This window comes from Siphateles boraxobius, unplaced genomic scaffold (genome assembly GCF_051911475.1).
Source record: "Siphateles boraxobius isolate OS27281-9 unplaced genomic scaffold, OSU_SipBor_1 41, whole genome shotgun sequence".
NCBI classification, from domain to species: Eukaryota; Metazoa; Chordata; class Actinopteri; order Cypriniformes; family Leuciscidae; genus Siphateles; species Siphateles boraxobius.
The window spans coordinates 36,508,250-36,530,704 of NW_027509042.1; the positions used below are offsets into that span (position 1 = coordinate 36,508,250).

At 39.5% G+C, this 22,455-nt stretch overlaps 1 protein-coding gene across 1 annotated transcript; it reads right to left on the minus strand.

The window, feature by feature from the left end:
* Window positions 1-15,887: 15,887 nt before the first annotated feature.
* Window positions 15,888-22,437, minus strand: casp8 (caspase 8, apoptosis-related cysteine peptidase). The gene is made up of 10 exons (XM_077199309.1): window positions 22,288-22,437; window positions 20,550-20,854; window positions 20,188-20,287; window positions 19,802-19,943; window positions 19,666-19,706; window positions 18,767-18,794; window positions 18,628-18,683; window positions 17,975-18,092; window positions 17,279-17,882; window positions 15,888-16,447 (listed from the first exon to the last, which is right to left on the minus strand). Exons 2-10 carry the CDS (start codon window positions 20,846-20,848, stop codon window positions 16,318-16,320), a joined length of 1,518 nt encoding a protein of 505 aa, XP_077055424.1. The 5' UTR covers window positions 20,849-20,854; window positions 22,288-22,437; the 3' UTR covers window positions 15,888-16,317.
* Window positions 22,438-22,455: the final 18 nt, after the last annotated feature.

Below are 22,455 nucleotides of genomic sequence, written 5' to 3' on the forward strand. Positions count from 1 at the left end.
CGGACACTGATTCCCGTAGTGACGCTCGTGCTGTGTTTGCAGACTTTAACGTTACCACAGCTGAAGTGAAATAAATTCAATATTTGTCAAATACACAGACGTTTCAGGTACTTTTCTATGTAGTAACTGTGCTTAATAGCCTACAACGTCTGTTTCAGCAAGAATAAAGTTCAACATTTGCCTATACTACTTACCAATGAAGTGGTGTTTTTTTAATACATTTTATTTCGATAAACATGATACAATATTTAAAGGTGCTATATGAAGCTTTTCTTCTAAAATGAATCCTTTTTTTATTGCCTGTGTGTGAAGGGGCTGTAATCACAGATTACAATGATCCACTTGTCGGGTTCAGCTATTACCTCTGAAGGCCAGTATTCCTATTTCTATGTGAAGGCTCCGGGTCGGATTTACCAGAGAATGTCTAATATGGGGAGAAGTTTCACTGGCAGTAAACTTCCGGGTTCTGAACTTGTTGCAGTTGCACTCTGGCTCCATATGAGGGCGCTCACAGGACGAGTGGAGAATGAATGGAGGTCTGTGGAGCTATACCCCTAAAAGTCCACTTTTCTCAGGATATAATTTTTTGTCTAGTAATTTGAATGTTGTTTTCGAAAGGAGATGCAAAGAAATTACAGATTACTGGGTGTTGGGTTTTTTCACTTATTTGCTTTAAAAAGTCTTTTAAAATGGCAATGACGTCATACACATCGTACAACCAAAGAACTGCTTTACGGCAATCCTTCAGTCACTTTGGTGCTTTGCGATCTGCACTTTCTTTTCTCTCGAGGCATCGACAACACCGCTGACACAGGTAAATACACGTGCTAGACGAGTTTTTGTTTTGTTTTTTTAAAAGACCACGCCGAAAATACTTCGGATGCCACGATGCCATCAAGCGGTATCTCTGGACGTAATCAGTCCTTCACTGACCAATCAAAGTCCATTAGCAGAATGCTAGCGTGTTATGGGCAACCACGACTCAACCTGTAAGAAATCGAAAGGACATAAGTACTTGTTCATTCAACTTTGGACCTATAACATGTTGAACTTGCAAAATCTACATTCAAATCTGAGATGTCTCAACGGCAATCGGGTGAAATGGTGCTTTTCCACTGCATGGTACGGTAAGGTACGGCTCGCTTCGGCTCGCTTTAAATGGTACCACCTCGGTTGAGGTTCCAAGCGTACCGTACCGATACTAAAATGTGACGTGGAAGCACTGTAGATCACTGATTGGTCAGACAGACAGAATCGTCACTACCAGCGTCATTGTATTTGCGAGACATCAAACCCGCTAGATTTAAATAGCCAGTAACAGCCACTGCTGTAGCACCTGTTTTAAAACTACTTCCTTGACTTGCTTGAAGAAAAAAACTTCCAAAAAAGAAATGGCTGAATCGTGGTCAGTGTACGAGAAGCGCAGACGTTCCTCTTGTTAGTTGCCGAGGAGCGGATAAACTATAACGATCAGTCATAATCTCACCCACTAGAAGCGGTACTAACTGCAGTGGAAAAGGAACCGAGCTAAAGCGAACCGTGCCGTGCCGAGCCGAACCGTACTGAGCCGTACCGAGCCGTACCATGCAGTGGAAAAGCGCCAAAAAAAACAAATTTAGCCGTCTAGACCCATAGACTCCCATTCATTTTGCACTCGGACTATCGCCCCTCAGTGGAACTCTGGTGTAACTACAACCAAAATTCGGTACAATAGGGCTTAATAGGGAGTGGCGAGGCTTTTCTTAGACGACTTTGGATTTACTGCGAAATCCATCTGATGTGACGTACATGCGCGCTCCCGAGCCTCTCTCCTTTTTATATTATGTGACGGCACTGCAGCTAACTACATGGAGTCTGATAACACCAAAAAACTACCTGCCTCCAGCAAAACACAGACTCCAACACAAACTCCACACACACACATATATATAGTATATATATATATATAAGTTTTATCTGCTGAAGCTCGTCAGGCCAAACGTGAATCGGATCAACTTCGGACGAAAACACGGATCAACATCGGCAGAGCGTTTGAATTATGGAGATACTGCCGCTTTGGTTTAGATAGGTATATATTTAGGTATAAAACAGACCCGGAGTTGGTTTTCATCCCTATTGTGATGCTTTCTCCGGTGTGTTGAAAGTCTCAGTGTGGCCAGTACCATGAGTGCTCGCTCTTGAGTTCGATCACGCGCACGAGCGCTCTTGTAAAAATTAGTTGCAATCTGAAACATAACCACTATAGGCCGCTAAAAACTACACATAGCCCCTTTAACATAGCGACTACGTACATGAAAATAGATTTTACTGTTATAAAAACAGATTTATGAGCATTAGTGGAACTGAAGGTGTGAGTAAACTGTGACTGTAAAAAATCGTTTTGCAACTTTTTTGTCAGGGCTGAACAGCAATGAAAATTACCCATGATACTCACCCTCAAGTCATCCTAGGTGTATATGACATTCTTCTTTCAGACAAATATAATCAGAGTTATATTAAAAAATGTCCTGGCTCTTCCAAGCTTTATAATGGCAGGTTATGTTTTGAAGTCGATCAAAGTGCATCCATCCATGATAAAAGTGCTCCACACGGCTCTGGGGTGTTAATAAAGACCTTTTGAAGTGAAGCGATGTGTTCGTGGAAGAAAATATTTATCGACTAAAATAACTAGCTTCCGTCAGATGGCCGTACAGCGTACGGATTTGTCGGAGGGAAAGAGAAATGTCAGAGGAGTTTGAGTTTATTGCCCAGCCCTGTTTGTTTGAACCGCGAGAGACGTCTAAACATACGATACGTATACATCCTACGTCATACATGCGTCACGGGTTGCTCTTGTGGCCCATACGGCCATCTGCCGGAATCTATTTTATTCGATAAAGTATGATAATAAATATGGATATTTTTCTTACACAAATGCATCGCTTCACTTCAGAAGGTCTTTATTAACCCCCGGAGCTGTGTGGAGGACTTTTATCAGGGATGGATGCACTTTGATGGACTTCAAAACTAAACCGGCCATTCATACGGCTCCAGCAGGATCTGTCATTAAAGGGCAGAATTTTAGGCTAATAGCCAAAGCTGAGGGCTTGTCAAAGTACCAATACGCTGCTCTTTCTTTGAGTGTGGACACCTCCATTCTTACAAACACTTTGTTAGAAGCTCATTTTGTCATAAAATCTGTACTTATGAACACCATTCAGAAGGGGGGTTTAAACTTTCTTGATTTTACTTCTTTAAACAACACCTTTAAAATAAATTGGATAAAGACCGTTATTAATACGCTCGCATCTATCTGGAATCTGATCGCTAATATCATTTTTTAAAATATATTTACAATTTATAAATTTGGGGTTTTAAAATTCTTATTAACCTGTAATGATAATGAAAATCCCTATGAAATTATCCCTTTTCATAGGCAAATGTTATTAGCTTGGTCCCTCATAGTAGTGTATGGGTGACTTGTGTCAAAAATGATTTATGACCCCTGATTTATGGGATGACAGGATATTACAGGTGGTATGTGATCTTTGACCATGTGTGGTTTGTGTGTGTGTGTGTGTGTGTGTGTGTGTGTGTGTGTGTGTGTGTGTGTGTGTGTGTGTGTGTGTGTGTGTGTGTGTGTGTGTGTGTGTGTGTGTGTGTGTGTGTGTGTGTGTGTGTGTGTGTGTGTGTGTGTGTGTGTGTGTGTGTGTGTGTGTGTGTGTTTATGACCCCCAATCTGCTTGGTGTGACTGATAGGATTGTTTTTTCAGGGGATGTTTTTATTATAGCAAGATAATGTTCACAGAGCGATGAAATTATGAACAGAGGATCGTTGGATATGATTTTCAGATGGATCAGTATCGTCCATAATGTCTGAGAGAATGAAACAAATGAGTTTAAAGAAAAAGCACTGATGACAAATAAATCACATAAATACATGTTATAACACATATTAATTTTATTAAGTATTTTAAAGTAAGTTAATGGTTACACAGATAAATAAAACATAAATTAGTGAATAATAGTTAATATTATTTGAAATAAGATGTTAAATTATCCAAAATATACTGTCTTTCACATTTAAATAAAACATAAATTAGTGAATAGTTCATATTATTTGAAATAAGATGTTAATTTATCAAGTATAAGCATTTTAATCTAATACACCACAATATACTGTCTTACACAGATAAATAAAACATAAAATAATGAATAATAGTTCATATTATTTGAAATAACATGTTAAATCTAATACATCAGCGATATAGGGTCATGTTGTGGACACCACAATATACTGTCTTATGCACATAAATAAAACATATAAAATAAATGAAACAAGCTGTTAAATTGACTATAAGTATTTTAATCAAATACACCACGAAATACTGTCTTACATAGATAAATAAAACATAAAATAGCGAATAATAGTCCATATTATTTCAAATAAGATGTTCAATTATCAAGTATTTTAAAGTTAGTTTTTAAAACATATGTTGAAGTGAACTTACCATTGGTGAAATTGGGGTCTTTTTGTCTCTGGTTAAAATCACAGATCCTTGAATTTCTGAGAAGAGAAGTCTGCTGTCCGGTTGCTAAATTGAAAATGAAGATTGTTTCCATCATGGCAGGGGCACCGGCCCTCCCCTTTCTCTCTGTGTAGTTGCTATGTATTAGCATTTGCAGTTTGTTTCAGGAAACATCAAGCAATTAAAAGATAGGCCGAACACCTGGTGTTCTACAATCAAAGACCACAACTGTCTCCTATCATAAAATCTCCTGATCTGAAGCATTCCTGTCTGTGGAGGTGTGTATCTGGTTTGTGTGGTGTTGCTAGAATCATTTGAATAGGGTTTTACAGTAGTTTTTATTATCGACTGATTAAAAGCATCAGACAATTGTCTCCTACACTGGTGAATGCAGTCTGGTACCAAGTAGAGATCATTTTGGCACTTTCCTCTCGCCCCCTCCATCCTTCCTTTCCTGGCCCCATCTTGTTTTTCTTGGAGAAAGAAAGAAATCAGCACCCCAATAATGACACCTCAATTCTGACACCTTTTGAAGAGCAGATTTCTTTTTCTAACATTTAAACTTAGAACACATTATTAGAACACCCTTTGACTTTATGAATACACATAAATGACAGCTTAATGATTTTTATATTTTTGTGTATTTATTGAAATAATGCATTTAGGCCTACCATTTTTACACTTGTGTTACCTCATTTCTTTGGCAATATTAAAGGTTTTTAAGAAATATATATATTTTTTAAATTCAGCACATGTAGTCAGAAATGATTAAGGAGATTATGTTTTATTTATTTTAATCAGGTTTGTTAAAAGTATGATTGAATGATGTTAGTTCATCTGCGCTATATGTATTTGCTATAACAATGAAAATATTTGAAAAAAATAGTTAACATCAAGTAATTATGCAATCCTTTAAATCTTAACTTTGAGTGCATCAGAATTAAATGGATGTAAAATTATTATCAGGTCACATGTGACATTTTATTTAACGTTCCATAAAAAGACAGTAACACCAATGACACACATAAGGCCAAAGATCATTATTCTTCAACTATAATTAAGTAGATGAGACTAAATCGTTACATTTGGCATACAGTACAATCTAAATGAATAGCTTTGAATAACATTTATCTATAAATGGGAGTCACCGCCGTCACTGGGGTTAACCATAAGAAAAGTAAAACCCGGTGACAAATTTCATGAAAAATTCATTTTACAAAATGGATGCTATACAAGGTATCAAACCACATCTTGTCAATCATGCTTGGGCCAGTCTTTTATTCGGGGTGGCACTTGATTGTCAAAAACTACTATTTTAAAACTCACGAGAAAAGATGTTCATTCATTCACACACAGGCGCGATTCATATTTTAAATAAATAATTTAAACAGTCTGTCGTAAACAACAGCGCACAATTAAAAAAAGCACATCTGTGCCATTCATGCACACACATAACGTTACACGCGATTCATATTTAAACAGTCTTTTTGCGTTTACACTACCCAGATAACACAGGTAGCCTACGTCTGGCAGACATCGGCCCAACATCGAGCGTCGGCAATGGCATCCCTCCCAATAACATCGCAGAGGCATGATCGGCCAGACATAGGCAGATCTCCTGTCAGTCAGTGCTCTATTCCCCCGCTCCGTTACAGCGGATTTGGGTCGGCCCAGTACGGGAGGCCGATGTCGCGTTTGCGCGGGTTCTTTGCAGTCAAACAACAAAATGTCTTTTATAATTAACCATTTTGATAAAAGATGTGATATAAATATGAGAAATGGCTCTTTTTAGACATGTATAATAGTAGAGCTGTAGGCTGCACAATTTAAAACTCTCGGTCTCAGACATGCTCAGCACATTTATCATTTGTCAGGTGAGTGAACAGAGAACCCAAACGCAAAGGTGAGCTGATATTCTTTTAATCTCAGTTCAGGAGAAACAACACAGGTGGTCGCTTGGCAAAACTTGAACAGAAGACAGTCCTTGGTAAATGTTACAAAAAGTCTCTCAATTAATGAAACAGAAATTCTTGGCTACAGCCGAAACAGGAATCCCAGATGATAGAGACAGGCTGGGTCCGTAGAGAGGGTGCGGGAACGCCAAACCGAAGACCACTAACGTTTACCGAGGCCTTGGATAAGCAGAGGCGAAGCACAAAGTCATCTGAATAATTCTGACTGCAGGCGAGACCAGACAAGACAGGACAGGATACAAAACCACTGGATCAATGAACAGGTAGATACACAGCATTTGGCAATAATCTGACAAAGAACAAAAGAAAAGGAAAGCCCAGAAATAGGGAGTAGAATTAGAGAAAGTGGGAAACAGGTGCGGAGAAGAGGAACAGATGGGATAATGAGAAACGGCTGGAGATGAATGAGATAATGAGTGTGAATGAGTGTGTGTACGAGGATGCAATAACAAATATGACCAGTAGAGGGAGGTAGAGTAAAGGAGAAGGATACCAGGATCATGACAGTACCCCCCCCTCAAGGAGCGCCCCCTGGCGCAGATGAGGAGGAAGACTGGCGGGAGCGGTAGAAGTCATCAATCAGCGAGCGGTCCAGGACGTCCCGGGATGGAATCCAACTTCTCTCTTCAGGGCCGTAACCCTCCCAATCCAACAGATACTGATGGCCACGACCTCGAGGGCGGACGTCAAGAATCTTGCGAACCCTATAGACGGGAGTACCCTCAACTCGGATAGGAGAAGTGACAGGACGAGGAGGGGCGCGAATAACGGGCTTTATACAGGACACATGGAAGACCGGGTGAATGCGCCGAAGGTTAGCGGATAACTTCAGTTTGACAGAGACAGGACTAAGAATTTCAAGGACACGAAACGGACCGACAAACTTTGGTGCCAGTTTACGTGAAGAGGATTGGAGAGGAAGTTTGGTAGAGGACAGCCAACTCTCTGACCCACAGAATACCGAGGGCTCTTGACTCGACGTCTATTAGCAAACCGTCGGGTACGGGAACGGGACTTGCAAAGAGCAGATCTAACCCCTCTCCAAGTGCGTTTAGCACGCTGAATAAAGGCTTGGACGGATGGTAATTTAGAGTCGGAGTCTTGTGAGGAGAATAGCGGGGGCTGGTAACCAAGGCAACACTGAAACGGGGATAACCCTGTAGCGGAGGACGGTGCGGAATTAAAGGCATACTCAGCCCAGGGAAGCTGTTCAGACCAGGAGGCAGGGTTACGCAACGTGAGGCTGCGGAGAATACGACCGATAGTCTGGTTAGCTCGTTCGGCCTGGCCATTGGTCTGAGGGTGAAAACCGGAGGAGAGACTCGCCGACGCACCAATCAAACGACAAAACTCCTTCCAAAATAAGGAGGCAAATTGGGGACCTCTATCGTAAACAACATCCGTGGGGAGACCATGGATTTTAAAAATCTTGTCGACGACAATTTGGGCCGTCTCCTTCGCAGAGGGGAGTTTGGGTAACGGAACGAAACGAGCGGTCTTAGAAAAACGGTCAACAACAATAAGTATCACGGTGTTCCCCTCAGAAGGAGGAAGACCCGTGATAAAATCCATAGCGATGTGCGACCATGGGCGAAAGGGCAACGGGAGAGGACGTAGCAGACCGGCTGGAGGAGAATTACGAGACTTAGTCTGAGCGCAGACTGTACACGAGGCAATGAAACGACGAACATCACGCTCATAAGTGGGCCACCAAAACCTCTGGCGAACGGCGGCGACGGTGCCCCGGACGCCGGGATGGGCGAAGAGTTTGGAGGAGTGCCCCCACTGGAGGACAGCTAGACGAGCAGAGGGCGGAACGAATAAAAGTCCCTTGGGACAAAGACGAGGAGTAACGGCGTGGGTAAGAGCGCGCTTAACTAAACGTTCTATTCCCCAGACAGCTGCACCCATCACCATGCCCTGAGGAAGGATCTCCTCCATACAGGGAACAGCCTCGGGGGAAGAAAACAGTCGTGAGAGAGCATCCGGCTTGAGGTTCTTAGAGCCGGGACGGTATGAGATAGAGAAATTGAAGCGCGTAAAGAAAAGTGCCCAACGGGCCTGACGAGCGCACAGTCTCTTTGCAGAGCGAATGTACTCTAAATTTCTATGGTCCGTCCAGACAATGAATGGAACAGCGGTACCCTCAAGCCAGTGACGCCACTCACCGAGAGCTAAACGAATGGCCAATAATTCACGATTGCCCACGTCATAATTTCGTTCGGCGGGTGAGAAACGGTGCGAGAAATACGCGCAGGGGTGAATCTTGCCATCAGAGTGTGAGCGTTGGGAGAGGACAGCTCCCATGCCCACCTCAGACGCGTCAACCTCAACTATGAATTGTCTGGAGACATCGGGAGTTCGTAAAATCGGGGCGGACGAAAAAAGCAATTTCAGACGATCAGATACAGCTTGCGCATCCTCCGTCCAGGAAAATCGGACCTTGGAAGACGTAAGGGCAGAAAGAGGCGCGGCAATCTGGCTAAAGTTGCGGATAAACCGACGATAAAAATTTGCGAAACCTAAAAAGTGCTGTAGGGCGACGCGCGACTCGGGAACTGGCCATTCTGTAACGGCACGTACCTTGGAAACGTCCATATTAATACCCTCAGCAGAAATCACAGATCCGAGAAAAGGAATAGACTGCGCGTGAAATTCACATTTCTCGGCCTTAACGAACAGCCGATTCTCGAGGAGACGTTGGAGAACCTGACGAACGTGTTTAGTGTGCACTTGGAGAGAGGGAGAGAAAATCAAAATATCGTCAAGATAGACAAATACGAAAATGTTTAACATGTCTCTGAGAACGTCATTAATCAACGCCTGGAACACGGCAGGAGCGTTGACCAAACCGAAAGGGAGAACCCGGTATTCAAAGTGCCCTAAGGGGGTGTTAAACGCCGTCTTCCACTCGTCCCCTTCCCTGATGCGGATCAGATGGTACGCATTACGAAGATCTAGTTTAGTAAAGACCTTGGCCCCCTGCAAGATCTCGAAGGCAGATGACATGAGTGGCAAGGGATAGCGATTCTTGACTGTGATGTCATTTAAACCTCGATAATCTATGCAGGGACGTAATGAACCATCTTTCTTTTTAACGAAAAAAAAACCCGCACCGGCAGGGGAGGAGGAAGGAACAATAGTGCCAGCGTCGAGCGAGTCGGACAGATACTTCTCGAGAGCCTCGCGTTCTGGGACAGAGAGAGAATAGAGTCTCCCGCGAGGGGGAGTAGTACCAGGAAGGAGGTCGATGCCACAGTCATACGGCCGATGGGGAGGGAGAGAAGTGGCCCTGGAACGACTAAAGATCGCTCGAAGATCATGGTACTCCTCCGGGACCCTTGACAAATCACCTGGCTCCTCCTGAAAAACAGAAACAGAAGAGACAGGAGGAACAGCAGACAGCAAACATTTAACATGACACGACAAACTCCAAGAAAGAATAGAGCCATTAGACCAATTAATCTGAGGATTATGTTCAACTAACCAGGGATGGCCTAAAACAATATGATTAAAAGGTGAATGTAGAACTAGAAAAGAAATTGTCTCTTGATGATTGCCTGAGACGGTGAGACTCACCGGGGCAGTAGAATATCGCACTCGAGAGAGAATACTACCATCGAGGGCGTGGACAGGGGAGGATTCCTTAGGAATAATGAGGGGAATCTCCTGCTCTCGAGCCCAGGTCTCATCAATGAAATTGCCTTCGGCGCCAGAGTCGATTAGGACCAAACATGAGACGGAAACTCCTGGACAGCGGAGACGGGCCGGAAAAGTAGTGCGAGTGCGTAGCGGAAGGTCTAGGGTAGAAGCGCTCACCAGTAACCCTCTCTCTACTGGTGAGCCCTGGCTTTTACCGGGCAGGTGGCGACAAGATGGGAGGTAGATCCACAGTACATACACAGCCCGGCCACAATACGGCGTTGGCGCTCAGCAGCGGAGATACGCAACCCTCCCAGTTGCATGGGCTCGGTCTCGGCAGTGGCGGAGGAAGCTGAGGAGGTCGGAGAAGCAGATAGAAAAGACCTATCAAAACCGCGGCTGCGGCGGCGAACCTCAAAACGCTTCTCCACTCGAATGGCCATGTCGATCAGGGTGTCCAGTTGAGTAGGGCTTGCGCGGGCTAGGATCTCGTCCTTGACGTCGGCGTTAAGTCCCTCGAGAAAACGGGCTACCAGAGCGGGCTCGTTCCAATCACAGGAAGCAGACAGGGTTCGGAATTCAATAGAAAAATCTGCCGCAATCCTTCTCCCCTGGCGGAGAGAAGACAAAAGCCGGGAAGCTTCCGTGCCACTAGCAGAGCGGTCAAAGACACGTTACATCTCCTCTTTGAGGGAGGAATATCGGCTGAGACATTCGGCCTCGGAGCTCCAGACAGCTGTTCCCCATTCTCGCGCACGGCCAGTCAGCAGGGAGATGATGAAGGCGATGCGAGAGCGATCATTAGCGTACGTGGTAGTCTGTAGTGAAAAGACAACCTCACACTGGGTTAAGAAGGATCGACACTCCTTAGGCTCACCGGAATAACACGGCGGATTGTTCACTCTAGGTTCAGAAACATCAGGACTCCTTGCCGGAGATGAATCGACCCGGAGATGATGAAGCTGTTGAGAAATCTCTGACATGCGAGCCGCGAGAGAGTCCATGGCATGACGAGTGACGGCTAGTTCATCCTCATGTCGTCCCAGCATGGCTCCCTGGATCTCGAGTGCCGACTGAAGAGAAGCGTCCTTCGCTGGGTCCATCGTGGTCAGATTATTCTGTCAGGTGAGTGAACAGAGAACCCAAACGCAAAGGTGAGCTGATATTCTTTTAATCTCAGTTCAGGAGAAACAACACAGGTGGTCGCTTGGCAAAACTTGAACAGAAGACAGTCCTTGGTAAATGTAACAAAAAGTCTCTCAATTAATGAAACAGAAATTCTTGGCTACAGCCGAAACAGGAATCCCAGATGATAGAGACAGGCTGGGTCCGTAGAGAGGGTGCGGGAACGCCAAACCGAAGACCACTCACGTTTACCGAGGCCTTGGATAAGCAGAGGCGAAGCACAAAGTCATCTGAATAATTCTGACTGCAGGCGAGACCAGACAAGACAGGACAGGACAGGACAGGATACAAAACCACTGGATCAATGAACAGGTAGATACACAGCATTTGGCAATAATCTGACAAAGAACAAAGGAAAAGGAAAGCCTAGAAATAGGGAGTAGAATTAGAGAAAGTGGGAAACAGGTGCGGAGAAGAGGAACAGATGGGATAATGAGAAACGGCTGGAGATGAATGAGATAATGAGTGTGAATGAGTGTGTGTACGAGGATGCAATAACAAATATGACCAGCAGAGGGAGGTAGAGTAAAGGAGAAGGATACCAGGATCATGACATCATTCGCGTAGGCTATTATTTAAAGTTCCCTTGGACTTATTCATTCACAAAAGAAAATTGGTGTCCTTAAATTTAGGATTTTTCCTCATTTTTTAAATTAAGGCATTAAGATCAATTTCCAAAAGATGATTTTTTATTACGCTTTTTAGTCAACTTTAGCATGGGTGTGTTCACTTATGCTATCCACTGTATTGTGGTGTCCACAAGATGACCCTATATCGTGGATGTATTACATAAAAATACTTATACTTAAAAAATGTATTTATTTAACCGCCAAGCTTTTTATTTCTTAAAAACTAACTTGTGACATTTCATCTGCTCAGAAAGATTTAAGGATCTGTTACTTTAACCAGGACTTTAACTTACTTTAAAATAATTCATAAAATTAACACCTTATTTCATAGATTTTATGTGATTTTATGTGAAAACAGTGCCTTTCTTCATCTAAATAAAATCACGATAAGAAAATCCGAGTCTTGTTTCAGGAGGAGTCTGTTTCTATGCCATATGTAATTACTTGAATGGTTTTGTAAGTGACATTCCCTGGAAAAAAGTTTGGAAATTACCTCACAAACCTGATAACAAACAAAATTTGAGAAATTACCTTTAAGTTAATTCATAGGTTTTACCCAGATAAGTGCTCTCTCAAAAGACTTAAGAATGTATTTTGAATCTATTGAGTTCTCTAAAAACGTAGAATCTATAAGAACAGTGGCTGTGTTTAAGGACTTTTTAAGGAACTTAATCTGGATTGAAAGACTGGAGGACTGTGGTGTATTGTGTTATGACAATGACGATTTCTTTTCATCAATCATTTAATAAAAATAAAAAAATAATAATAATGAATCAACTCGCTGTACTTTTATGGCATACATCACAGTCAAGTGACATTGGTCTCAAATCGGACACAATTTCTAACTGGCCTGCACTGCTTCAAGTCAGCCACAGATCAGTTTTTTTCTTTCTTTTTTTTTTTTTACAGTCCATGGTCTGCGCAGTGCTGTATGAAGTTGAACAAGCCATGTCAGGATTTTTCAAACTTTTTAACGCCACACGGACCTCACATTATGAAATTAATGTTTTTCTCAAAAACACGTTGGCCACAAATATTGGCACCCTTTTATTAAATACTTTTTGCAATCTCCTTTAGACAAGATAACAGCTCTGAGTTTTCTCCTATAATGCCTGATGAGTTTGGAGAACACCTGACCAGAGATCAGAGATCATTCCTTCATACAGAATCTCTCCAGATCCTTCAGATTCCCAGATCCATGTTGGTGCTTCTTCTCTTCAGTTCACTCCACACTCAAAAAAATAAGCTGTTGAACGAACTTAATTAAATTAAGGAAAGCTTTTGCACGAAAATGAATTAGATTTTTCCAACAACATCTAATTTGTTTGAAATTATTTGTTGTAATCTTGTTGTATGAACTTAAATTAATTTAGTCATTCCTGCTAGATAAAGTTTTGACAGGTTGACTATATTTAATTTTTGCCCTGCCTAAAATCACCAACATTATAATTTGGCAAATTTGACTCTACAGTTATTTCCAATGATAGGAGCTACTAGTGTTCAGTTTAATTAAAACCACTTTTTTACAGAGTAATATTGAATATTACTTATGTAGGTCTGCAAATGAGATTTAATGCACGGATACAGTATTTTGAGTGCCCACAGCCCTAAACTAAACACAGCCACCACTCTTCTGCATAATGGTAACCACAAAATTCAAAAACATTACAGAAAGTCTTCTAAGTTTCTAACATTACTGAATATTAAACATTAACATTAGCTAACAACATCTTTCCATTTACAGAAAAACACATAAAATAACACGTTAATTCCTAAATTTACCCTCCTAATGCAGTCTCTTGCAAAGCATGCTGGGAACTACAGATCCACTGCCCAGTTAGTTGTCAACAAAAATGATTCATGTAGTTCTCTCACAAATTAATTAAGTAAACTTCAGTTTTAAAATATATTAGGGTGATTGAACAAAATTAAGTTGTGACAAAATATTAAACAATTGTGTTACTCTTGCTTATTTTAATTAATTAAATTGGGACTGGGACGGTCATGGCAGAAGCTTCATTTTGTGCTGCGTAACACATTTTTGTGTTGATTTTGATGTTTGTTTTGGATCATTGTCTTGATGGAAGATCCAACCACGGCCCATTATAAGATTTCTAGCAGAAGGCGTCAGGTTTTGATTTTTTATCTGTTGATATTTGATAGAATCCACAATACCATGTATCTGAACAAGAAGTCCAGGACCTCCAGCAGAAAAATATGCCCACAACATTAAAGATCCAGCGGAATATTAAATTGTACACATGGGGTACTCTTTATCCTTGTGTGCACCAAACCCATCTAGCGTGTTCGCGGCCAAAAAGCTCTTTTTTTAGTTTCATCTGACCACAGAAGCCTGTGCCATTTGAAGTTCCAGTCGTGTCTGACAACTGAATTTTTTTTTTTTTAAGTTTGTTTTTGGATGAGCGAGGAAGATTTTTCTTGAAACCCTCCCAAACAACATGAGGTGATGTAGGTTTTTTTGTAGTTTTTTTTTTTTTGTGGCTTTCTGACCCCCAAGACTCAACTAATCTCTGCAATTCTCCATCTGTGATCCTTGAAGAGTTGTTGGCCACTCAAACTCTCCTCCTCACTGTGCATTAAGGCAATATAGACACACGTCCTCTTCCTGGAAGATTCATAACATCTTTAGTTGATTGGAACTTCTTAATTATTGCCCTGATGGTCAAAATGAGGATTTTCAATTCTTTTGCTATTTTCTTACAGCCACGTTCTATTTTGTGAGGCTCAACAATCTTTTAATGCACATCAGAACTATATTCTTTGGTTTTACTCATTGTGATGAATGATTATGGGGATTTGGCATTTGTTTCCTCATATTTAAACTCCTGTGAAACAAGATGTCATGGCTGGAAAATGTCATGTTCCTAGTCACCCTGGTGTGCTAAAAAAGTTAAATATTAATGGGAATATACTTCAGACATATTTTACTCGTAAAAAAATTCTAGGGGTGTCAATAGTTGTAGCCAATGTGTTTTGGAGAAAAACATTTATTTAATAATGTGATTTCCCCCATACTTTCAATTATTTTACTTCAATGAAAGGTTAGATTTTTGCAAATTTTTTGAATGAAAGATCAAAAGGATAAACAATGCAGATTTATTTTTTACAGCCAGTTTTCATCATATTTACCAGGGGTGCCATTAATTCTGACCATGACTGTAGATGTATACATTTCAAAAGAAGCATAAAAACAAACTAAAGAGCCATTCATATCTTCATTAAAGACCAGAAATCAGAATAAAACTGCAGTTATGTCAAATTGCATAGCTTATTTTGTTACAATACCTTTTTATTATTATTAACCTCTAAGTTTTTCATGGAACTCCCAACACCCCATTGAAGCCACCAGGGCTGCGTTCCAGTCCAAAATTGACATGCCATTCACTCGCTAACTTTTAGATTTAACGTTTAGATTAAGGCCTTAGTTTAATTAGGACATTTAAGTAGCTTTTATAAATGTCCATAAGAAAAAAAAAAAAAACATTACTCGGGTGCATCTTGAGACAAAACAATGGCAGTGACATATTTTAAGATTTGTCAGTGCAAGTTACTTTCAGTTAAAACAGCTCAAACATGCATTTTAGTCTAGGACTATAAGCCTTGTCTGTGAAACCGTCCAAAAGCCAGCAATGGCTCTGTGCACGCAACAGGTGACCTGGTTCAGGAACAGAATGACAATAGCTTTAGAGAAGTCAAGCAATTTTTATGAAGTACCCTCCTGGGAAACCGGTTTCAGACAGACACCAAGCCACCCCCAAAGTATTTGAAGTCTTAATACACTAATACCCATGTCGTTTGAGGTAACTGTCAATACATTTAATACAATTTACAAATAAGAAATTTCATATTTAACAAACTAACTCTCCCTTACCAAAAATAAATGACAAGCTTAAAATTGCAGGAGAAAATTAAATAATTAAAAAAGACACTTTTAAGAATGTCTAATTAGTTTATTATTTTCTATACATCAGTTATTTCTTACCGTTTTAAAGTCTTTAACAACTTTAAACTCTCTGGGTTTTTAGTTCTTTCAGAAATATCAATAGATCTGCATTTACAACAGCATTCAAAACTAAATTATTTAGACTGCTGGTATAGGAATCACATTAAATATTTTATGTACTCTTAAATTGCATTGTTTAAACATATAACCAAATTTCCATAACTCTGTGCAATAAACCGAATCTCATAACCTTATTTAATAATTAAGAACAGACTCTAAGACATAGCAAGATCAATATGACTCTATAGTACCAAAGTCTCTCGATCCTCCCTGAAAGAATAATATAGATTCTGAGTAACGGAATAATATAAACTTGTCCGGCATAAATCCAGTCATACTAAAGGCAATCAGAAGCTTCAGTCCATGGGAAGAACCAGCTTCTTGGTGAGGGTATATCGAGGTTCAGGCATCTGCTTGTACCCTTTCAAAACTTTGGTGCTCACTTCACGGTTTACCTTTGTCAGGATGGACAAGATATCCTCGTTTCTATCAGAAAAAGCAGATAAGCAGACTTTAATATGGATCCATCTAAATTAAACCATCATGCATATTCTACAGGAGCATTTTCTCCAAGGAGGCAAGGGAGGCAGTGTCTCTTTAAAGGCATACAAATAAGAAAGTATTTGACAAAAAAGGTGATCAAACACTGTGCAGACCAACATTTTTCTAAAGTAACAATGTTCTACATGACACCACTGCAGTAAGGTTTAGAAAGAGACAGGATCTCTATTGCCTCCCAGGTGCTCACTGCATTTTCTCTGAAGTGTAGAGGAAACAGGGCTGTCGCTTAGGGCGGAAAAGGGGCACAGTGTGTAGTAGGGGGCCCAGAGGCATTGGGGGGCCTGGAGCTCGATTTCTACTGAAGGGGAACCTCCCTCTATGGATCCCCGGACATAGTGAAGGAAAAAAATAATGAAATGGGAGGAAAAATTCTTTGGAAATGCTTTTGCGTTCCCTTTTACGAGTAAACGCAAAAGCATTGGCAAATAATTTTAACCTCGCATCACGAAGAACATAATTCCCTGTGTCCTTCATAATGTCCTTGCTGAATAAAAATATTCATTTCTTTTAAAACAAAACCAAACCTGACGCCAAACTTTTGAATGGAAGTGCATGCATGAATAGAATTACTTAATCTGCATAAATGGGTCAAACTGGTGGAAAAAGATGGGATGACTGGTGGAAACTAAAGACTGCAAAGTAAACATCACAGAACTGGAACATGACTTTACACGGACCCAGCAAAGGCACATCTAAAAAGTAATGTGTATATCTTTCATTCAAGGCATGAATGAGTCCTCTATGTTTTTAACTCACCTGGAGCAGATCTGCAGCTGTCTACAGAGCTCCTGGATATAGATAGACCCGTCTTTAATGTGGCGATAGGACTGGTATTGTTCTACTGTGGCCATTCCGATTAGGAAATCAGATTCAATGGGAACACTGCGCAATGCAGTACTATGAGCATCTTCCTCAAGTGTTCCTTCCTCAAGTGTTCCTTCTTCAAGTGTTCTTTCTTCAAGTGTTCCTTCTTCAAGTGTTCTTTCTTCAAATGTTCCTTCTTCAAGTGTTCTTTCTTCAAATGTTCCTTCTTCTGTATCGTCTTGTCCATCTGTCGTCCATGCAGCATTCTGGCCCTCATTACCCTGACAGGCCTGAATGAAGAAAAGCTTGGGCTTGCTAACTAGTTTGCGGCATTCAGCAAAAGGCTGTGTGAGTTCACGGATTTCAACCGGTACACCATCTGTGCCCAACACCACGCCTTTCTCTCCATGCGAGAGGACACAGCAGACGAAAGCGCCCATTTGACTATGATCCTTTTCTGCAAACTCCTTTATTACATCTTTTATATTTGATGCTAGCAGATCGTCCCGCACCTCAACCAAGAAATGCATTCTCTCAAACAAGTTTAAAAGATCATCTACAGAAATAGAGAGAGAAAGTGTTCATTTAGAAGTCACAATTTTAAGGAATAATACAAAAGAGATAAAAAAGGGTTAATACCCAAAATACCTCTGTCCTTATTAGTCCCTTCACGGTTGCTATATGAGGTATTATGTTTAAATCTGTAGTTGTTGATGATTAGACAGTATCCAAGAGGCCGCTGAGTCATGTTATAATATTCATCTGACTACATGAATGCAAAGCAAATCACATTAAAATTACATTAACATATTACACAAATAGCCAGTACACAACAATCACACATCTTATTCATAGAAGATCATTGTTAAATCCTTTTTGTCTCAGCTGTGGAACTATGGAAATTAAAAATACCCTTTTGTTATTAGTATGTGCTATGCCTTGAATGAAAAGTTCAAATCTATCAGCTGTGGGACTATTGGGTTCTATGAAAACAGTTGATCATAATGACCCTGATCCATAAATTACTCATAATTGATGTGAAATCCTGGATGTGTACTGATACAACAATCCTGATCATTTTTTTTGTAAATTTTCATTTCAATTTGAGTGAAGCGCTAACATAAAACAGCTTTTCACCAGAACCCAGAAGTGTTACCTGCTGAGCATTTGTTTTTAATTGACATAGGAGTGTGAAACCATAGAACTAAACATCTATAGTAATGGTGCATCGAATAGTTTGTCATTCAACCATAATTTAACAATGAAACAATTAAGAATAAAAAGTAATCTACCATTTTTACCATGGGTGGAGTGTCTGAATCGGTGAAAACCGAGCCAACAGAAGAGCCTCTTCTCCCTAAGGAAAAATGTATAAGGTTAGAGATAGATACATTTTAAAAGACCATTAATGTTCAGCAATCTATAACATATATAACTCACGTTCTTCCAATCTCTCTATGTGCAATTGCTGTGTTGACGGCAAGATGTGGAGGAAAGAGAAACAATTATATTATATATTATAAACAGTATATTTATCATTGCACTCTGTATTAGAATGGGACTACAACTATTATTAACTGGTATTTTCAAAGGTTCTTCATTTCTAGAATGTTCATTTATGTGAAAATATTGATTGCTGATATAAGCTGTAGATGTGTGGTTCTCAACAACACAAATAAAGGACTGCCATTCTATTGTGTACAGCAGGGTAAAAACAACACTAGTGTAACTGTATTTTGTTATGTTAGCAAAACAAAAAGGCTTGACTAAACTTAGAGAGGAAACAGCGCTTAGCATATAAGGCAATGAAATATGACTTAGACTGCATTAAAACACGATCACATGCAACAATTATAAACATGAGAAGAATCTAATAATATTGTTTTTTTTACATTTTTACAAATAATTTGGTTCTCTTTTGTTGGCTCACCACTTGAAGGTCAATATAAAGTCTGGTTGAGGAACACTGCTTTAGATTTTGTGGGTGTAAATGTTTTTACAAATTTTCTAAGATTACCCAAATCAGTGGCGGCTCATTTGGGGAGGCAAAGGAGGCACAGCCTACCCAAAATTTTGAGGTGAAAATGGGAGGAAAATTAAGTTTTAATACAATTCCCAGTTATTCATTTCATTTACATGTCATTTTCTTTACATATTCTATCTAAAATTGAAAAAAATAACCATTTTAAAGCAGTTAAGCAAAATAAATAAATACATAAATCCTTGGCAGGGGATCCCCAGACCACTACAATTTAAAATAACCACATCATGAGAATGATTTGTGTCATACTATGTGAAAATTGTGTATCTAAACACATCTTAAGATTTGGCTTACTTACACCGGGTAAAGAAATTTCCTGTAGAGGGAGTCTGTGACTCGCTTCAAAAATGAAAAAACAAAACAAAACATTGTTGTAAATGTTTGGACAAATGAGAAGAGCAGATATAGATAATTCATTTGATTTTATCAGAAACCTAGTTCTAAATCTTCTTGGAACTCCTCTATCCTATAGGCCAGCTGTTTGTCACATTGCTTAAGAATATTGCAAAGTTCATCGAGGTTGTTTTCCCCAAGCCTCTGTTGCTTTTCCATCTCAATCAGAACATCTAGAAGTGTCTGTATGGTTCAAATAAAACAACAGGTTAAAGAGCAACCCATAATTACTGTAAATAGTAGACAAAAAAATAACAACCATTTTTTTATGAAATAAAATGGAAAAAAGAATGTTCATTTACAAAGCTAGATTTTGCAGTCAAAGTAGTTCTTTATCAGCAATTACATATTCCACTTTCACAATAATTTATTATTTGTGTGCAATCTGCACTAACATTATAACTTCAGGGATTAAGATAAAACTCACAGCCGATGATCCTAGTTTTGCCCTTGGAAGTTCCAAAAGGAACTTTACAGAGCGAAGGTTTTCTTCTGTAATGTCTTCAGCTATTTCAAAAAGCATCTTTCTGATGAGGAGAGGAAAAAAACAAAAAAACAAGGCACACACATTGTGACATCAAATATTAAAAGTAGAGTAAGAACAAGCTGCATTTTCCAAGAAAATTATTTGATATTGATAGTGATAGTGTTCTTGACTTCTATTGATCTGGATAGTGATAGTGTTCTTGACTTCTATGGATCTTATTTAGCACGTCAGTGTGCTTATCTCTATCAGACAATTTATTGTAGTAATCTATATTTACAGATCGTTGGGAATTTTCTTCATACCTGTAGGGTGAGACACCTTTACTAGGACATTCACGTTCTGGCAGTTTTCTTTCCACTTCCTCTTTCGATGTGTTCAAGATGTCAAGCAAGTCAAGACGTCCAATTGTGATCAGAAGCTCAGGGACAAGTAGCAAGTCATCAAGCAGTGCTTGCTCATCCAGTCGCAGGAACAGGTCTTTGGCATCTATCACCGACTCCAAACGCTTCTTGGGAATCAGGTCTATGCACAGAAACTTCAGCAGGGCCACATCAGTACTTGTCAGGTTCTCGTCAATCTTATGAAACTTCCGAGGATCCATATTCTGCTGCATAATGAAAAATAGAAAGTCAATGAAATAAAGGAAAAACATTTTAAACAACCTTAGAAAGCACATACTTTGTGACAGGACTGAAACCACCATAGACATTGAGGAGGACAATTCCCCTCCAATAATTAAGACGTGACCAAATCATCCCCTCAATTATTTGATATTCTTGATGCGGCTCTGATGCACTCTATTAAACACTACTCTATTTATTTTTAGGATGACAAAAAAAATATCTTTATAAATTAAATTTTTAGGCCGGTCTGGCTCAGCAGTCTAACAGTGCAAGTCAATATCAAAATGATCAAGATGACCAATCAAAACAAAGAAGACGGGACATAATGTTCACAGAAAACGAGTGCTAAAATCGAATTCCAACATGATGCACAGTGAAAGAAAAATCAGACTTTGATAATTTGTAAATATCTCAAAATTTTAAAAGTATAATATCCAGTGATACCAATTGCTAATCTTTTATTAATCAAATTTTGCTATTTTGAATTGAAAATATGCTTATTTACATGATTTATGTGATTTAAAACTGAATGTGACACTTAGACAAGAAACATTGTCGGTTTTTTCACAAGACATACTCATGAGCGAATGTGTACATATTTGTTTTAAATGAAGTAAGTTATTATTTGCAAATAGTTTAAATTGATTACTTAACAACTACATCTTCTTTTAATCCATTTTAATTATTTATTTACTTAATTAATTTAAATCAAAAGAACTTGTTAACTTTTACTCTGATACCAAGTTCAAAAACATGTCTCAACTTGCCCAACATTTATAGTAGGCCTAATAACTTAGGCTACACTCTGTCCTGAGAAACGTTAAGAACCTTCACGATATAGTTTAATGTATTTCCGGTGTTTTTATTGCGTTCACAGATATAAAATATGATAATGGGAATTTTAGTTTGGAAAACAGAATAACGTTACTAATTTCATAATACTAAAATTTTAAGTTTTGAGCTAGATGTTTGATCGTATCATACAAAACTACCGAGAAACACACATGACTTTTGATGTGATAACATACCCTGCGTTCGGACAATTAACCTCGGGTTAAGTGTGAATTTTTCGTCACGTAGACCTATTTGCAAATCACCTGATAGTTCTGCGGTGTGATAAGATTTTTTAAAACTAGCAATAACGAGTGTAGTACGAAATGTATAACATTTATACAAGTAACGTTACAAAAAAATAGTTTTAGATTAAGTGTATACTGTTACGCTTTACGAGACTAACTGCCACTGCTTGTAATTTCCTGTCAACTGTAACAGTTACCAAAAACCTTGTTGTTCATAGAGTAGAGAGCTACAATGCTACAGCTAAAATCAAACGAACCCTGAACTAAATTTTGACAAACACATCCATGAAATTGAACTCGAACGAACAATCAACTAAAATGCTCAAACATTCTCTTACCTTTACATGTACAACATCCAACTGAAATAAAATCAACGTAAATTTCGTGGTACCAAAATCAATAGTCTGCTCAACATGCTAAAGCTGTTTAGCGGTTTTACTTTCAGTTTCAGCCTCTTCAATTTAACCAGGGACTCAGGAAGTAGCATAAGGGTGTGTTCACCAATG

What these genes read in the sequence shown, in the direction of transcription:
- casp8 (XM_077199309.1), bottom strand. Translation starts at nt 20,848, where the DNA reads ATGGATCCTCGGAAGTTTCATAAGATTGACGAGAACCTGACAAGTACT. An exon ending in AGGAAATTTCTTTACCCGGT is followed by an intron (nt 18,795 to 19,665) that starts GTAAGTAAGCCA and finishes CCGTCAACACAG; the next exon opens with CAATTGCACATAGAGAGATT. An exon ending in ATTCAGACACTCCACCCATG is followed by an intron (nt 18,093 to 18,627) that starts GTAAAAATGGTA and finishes GCATTCATGTAG; the next exon opens with TCAGATGAATATTATAACAT.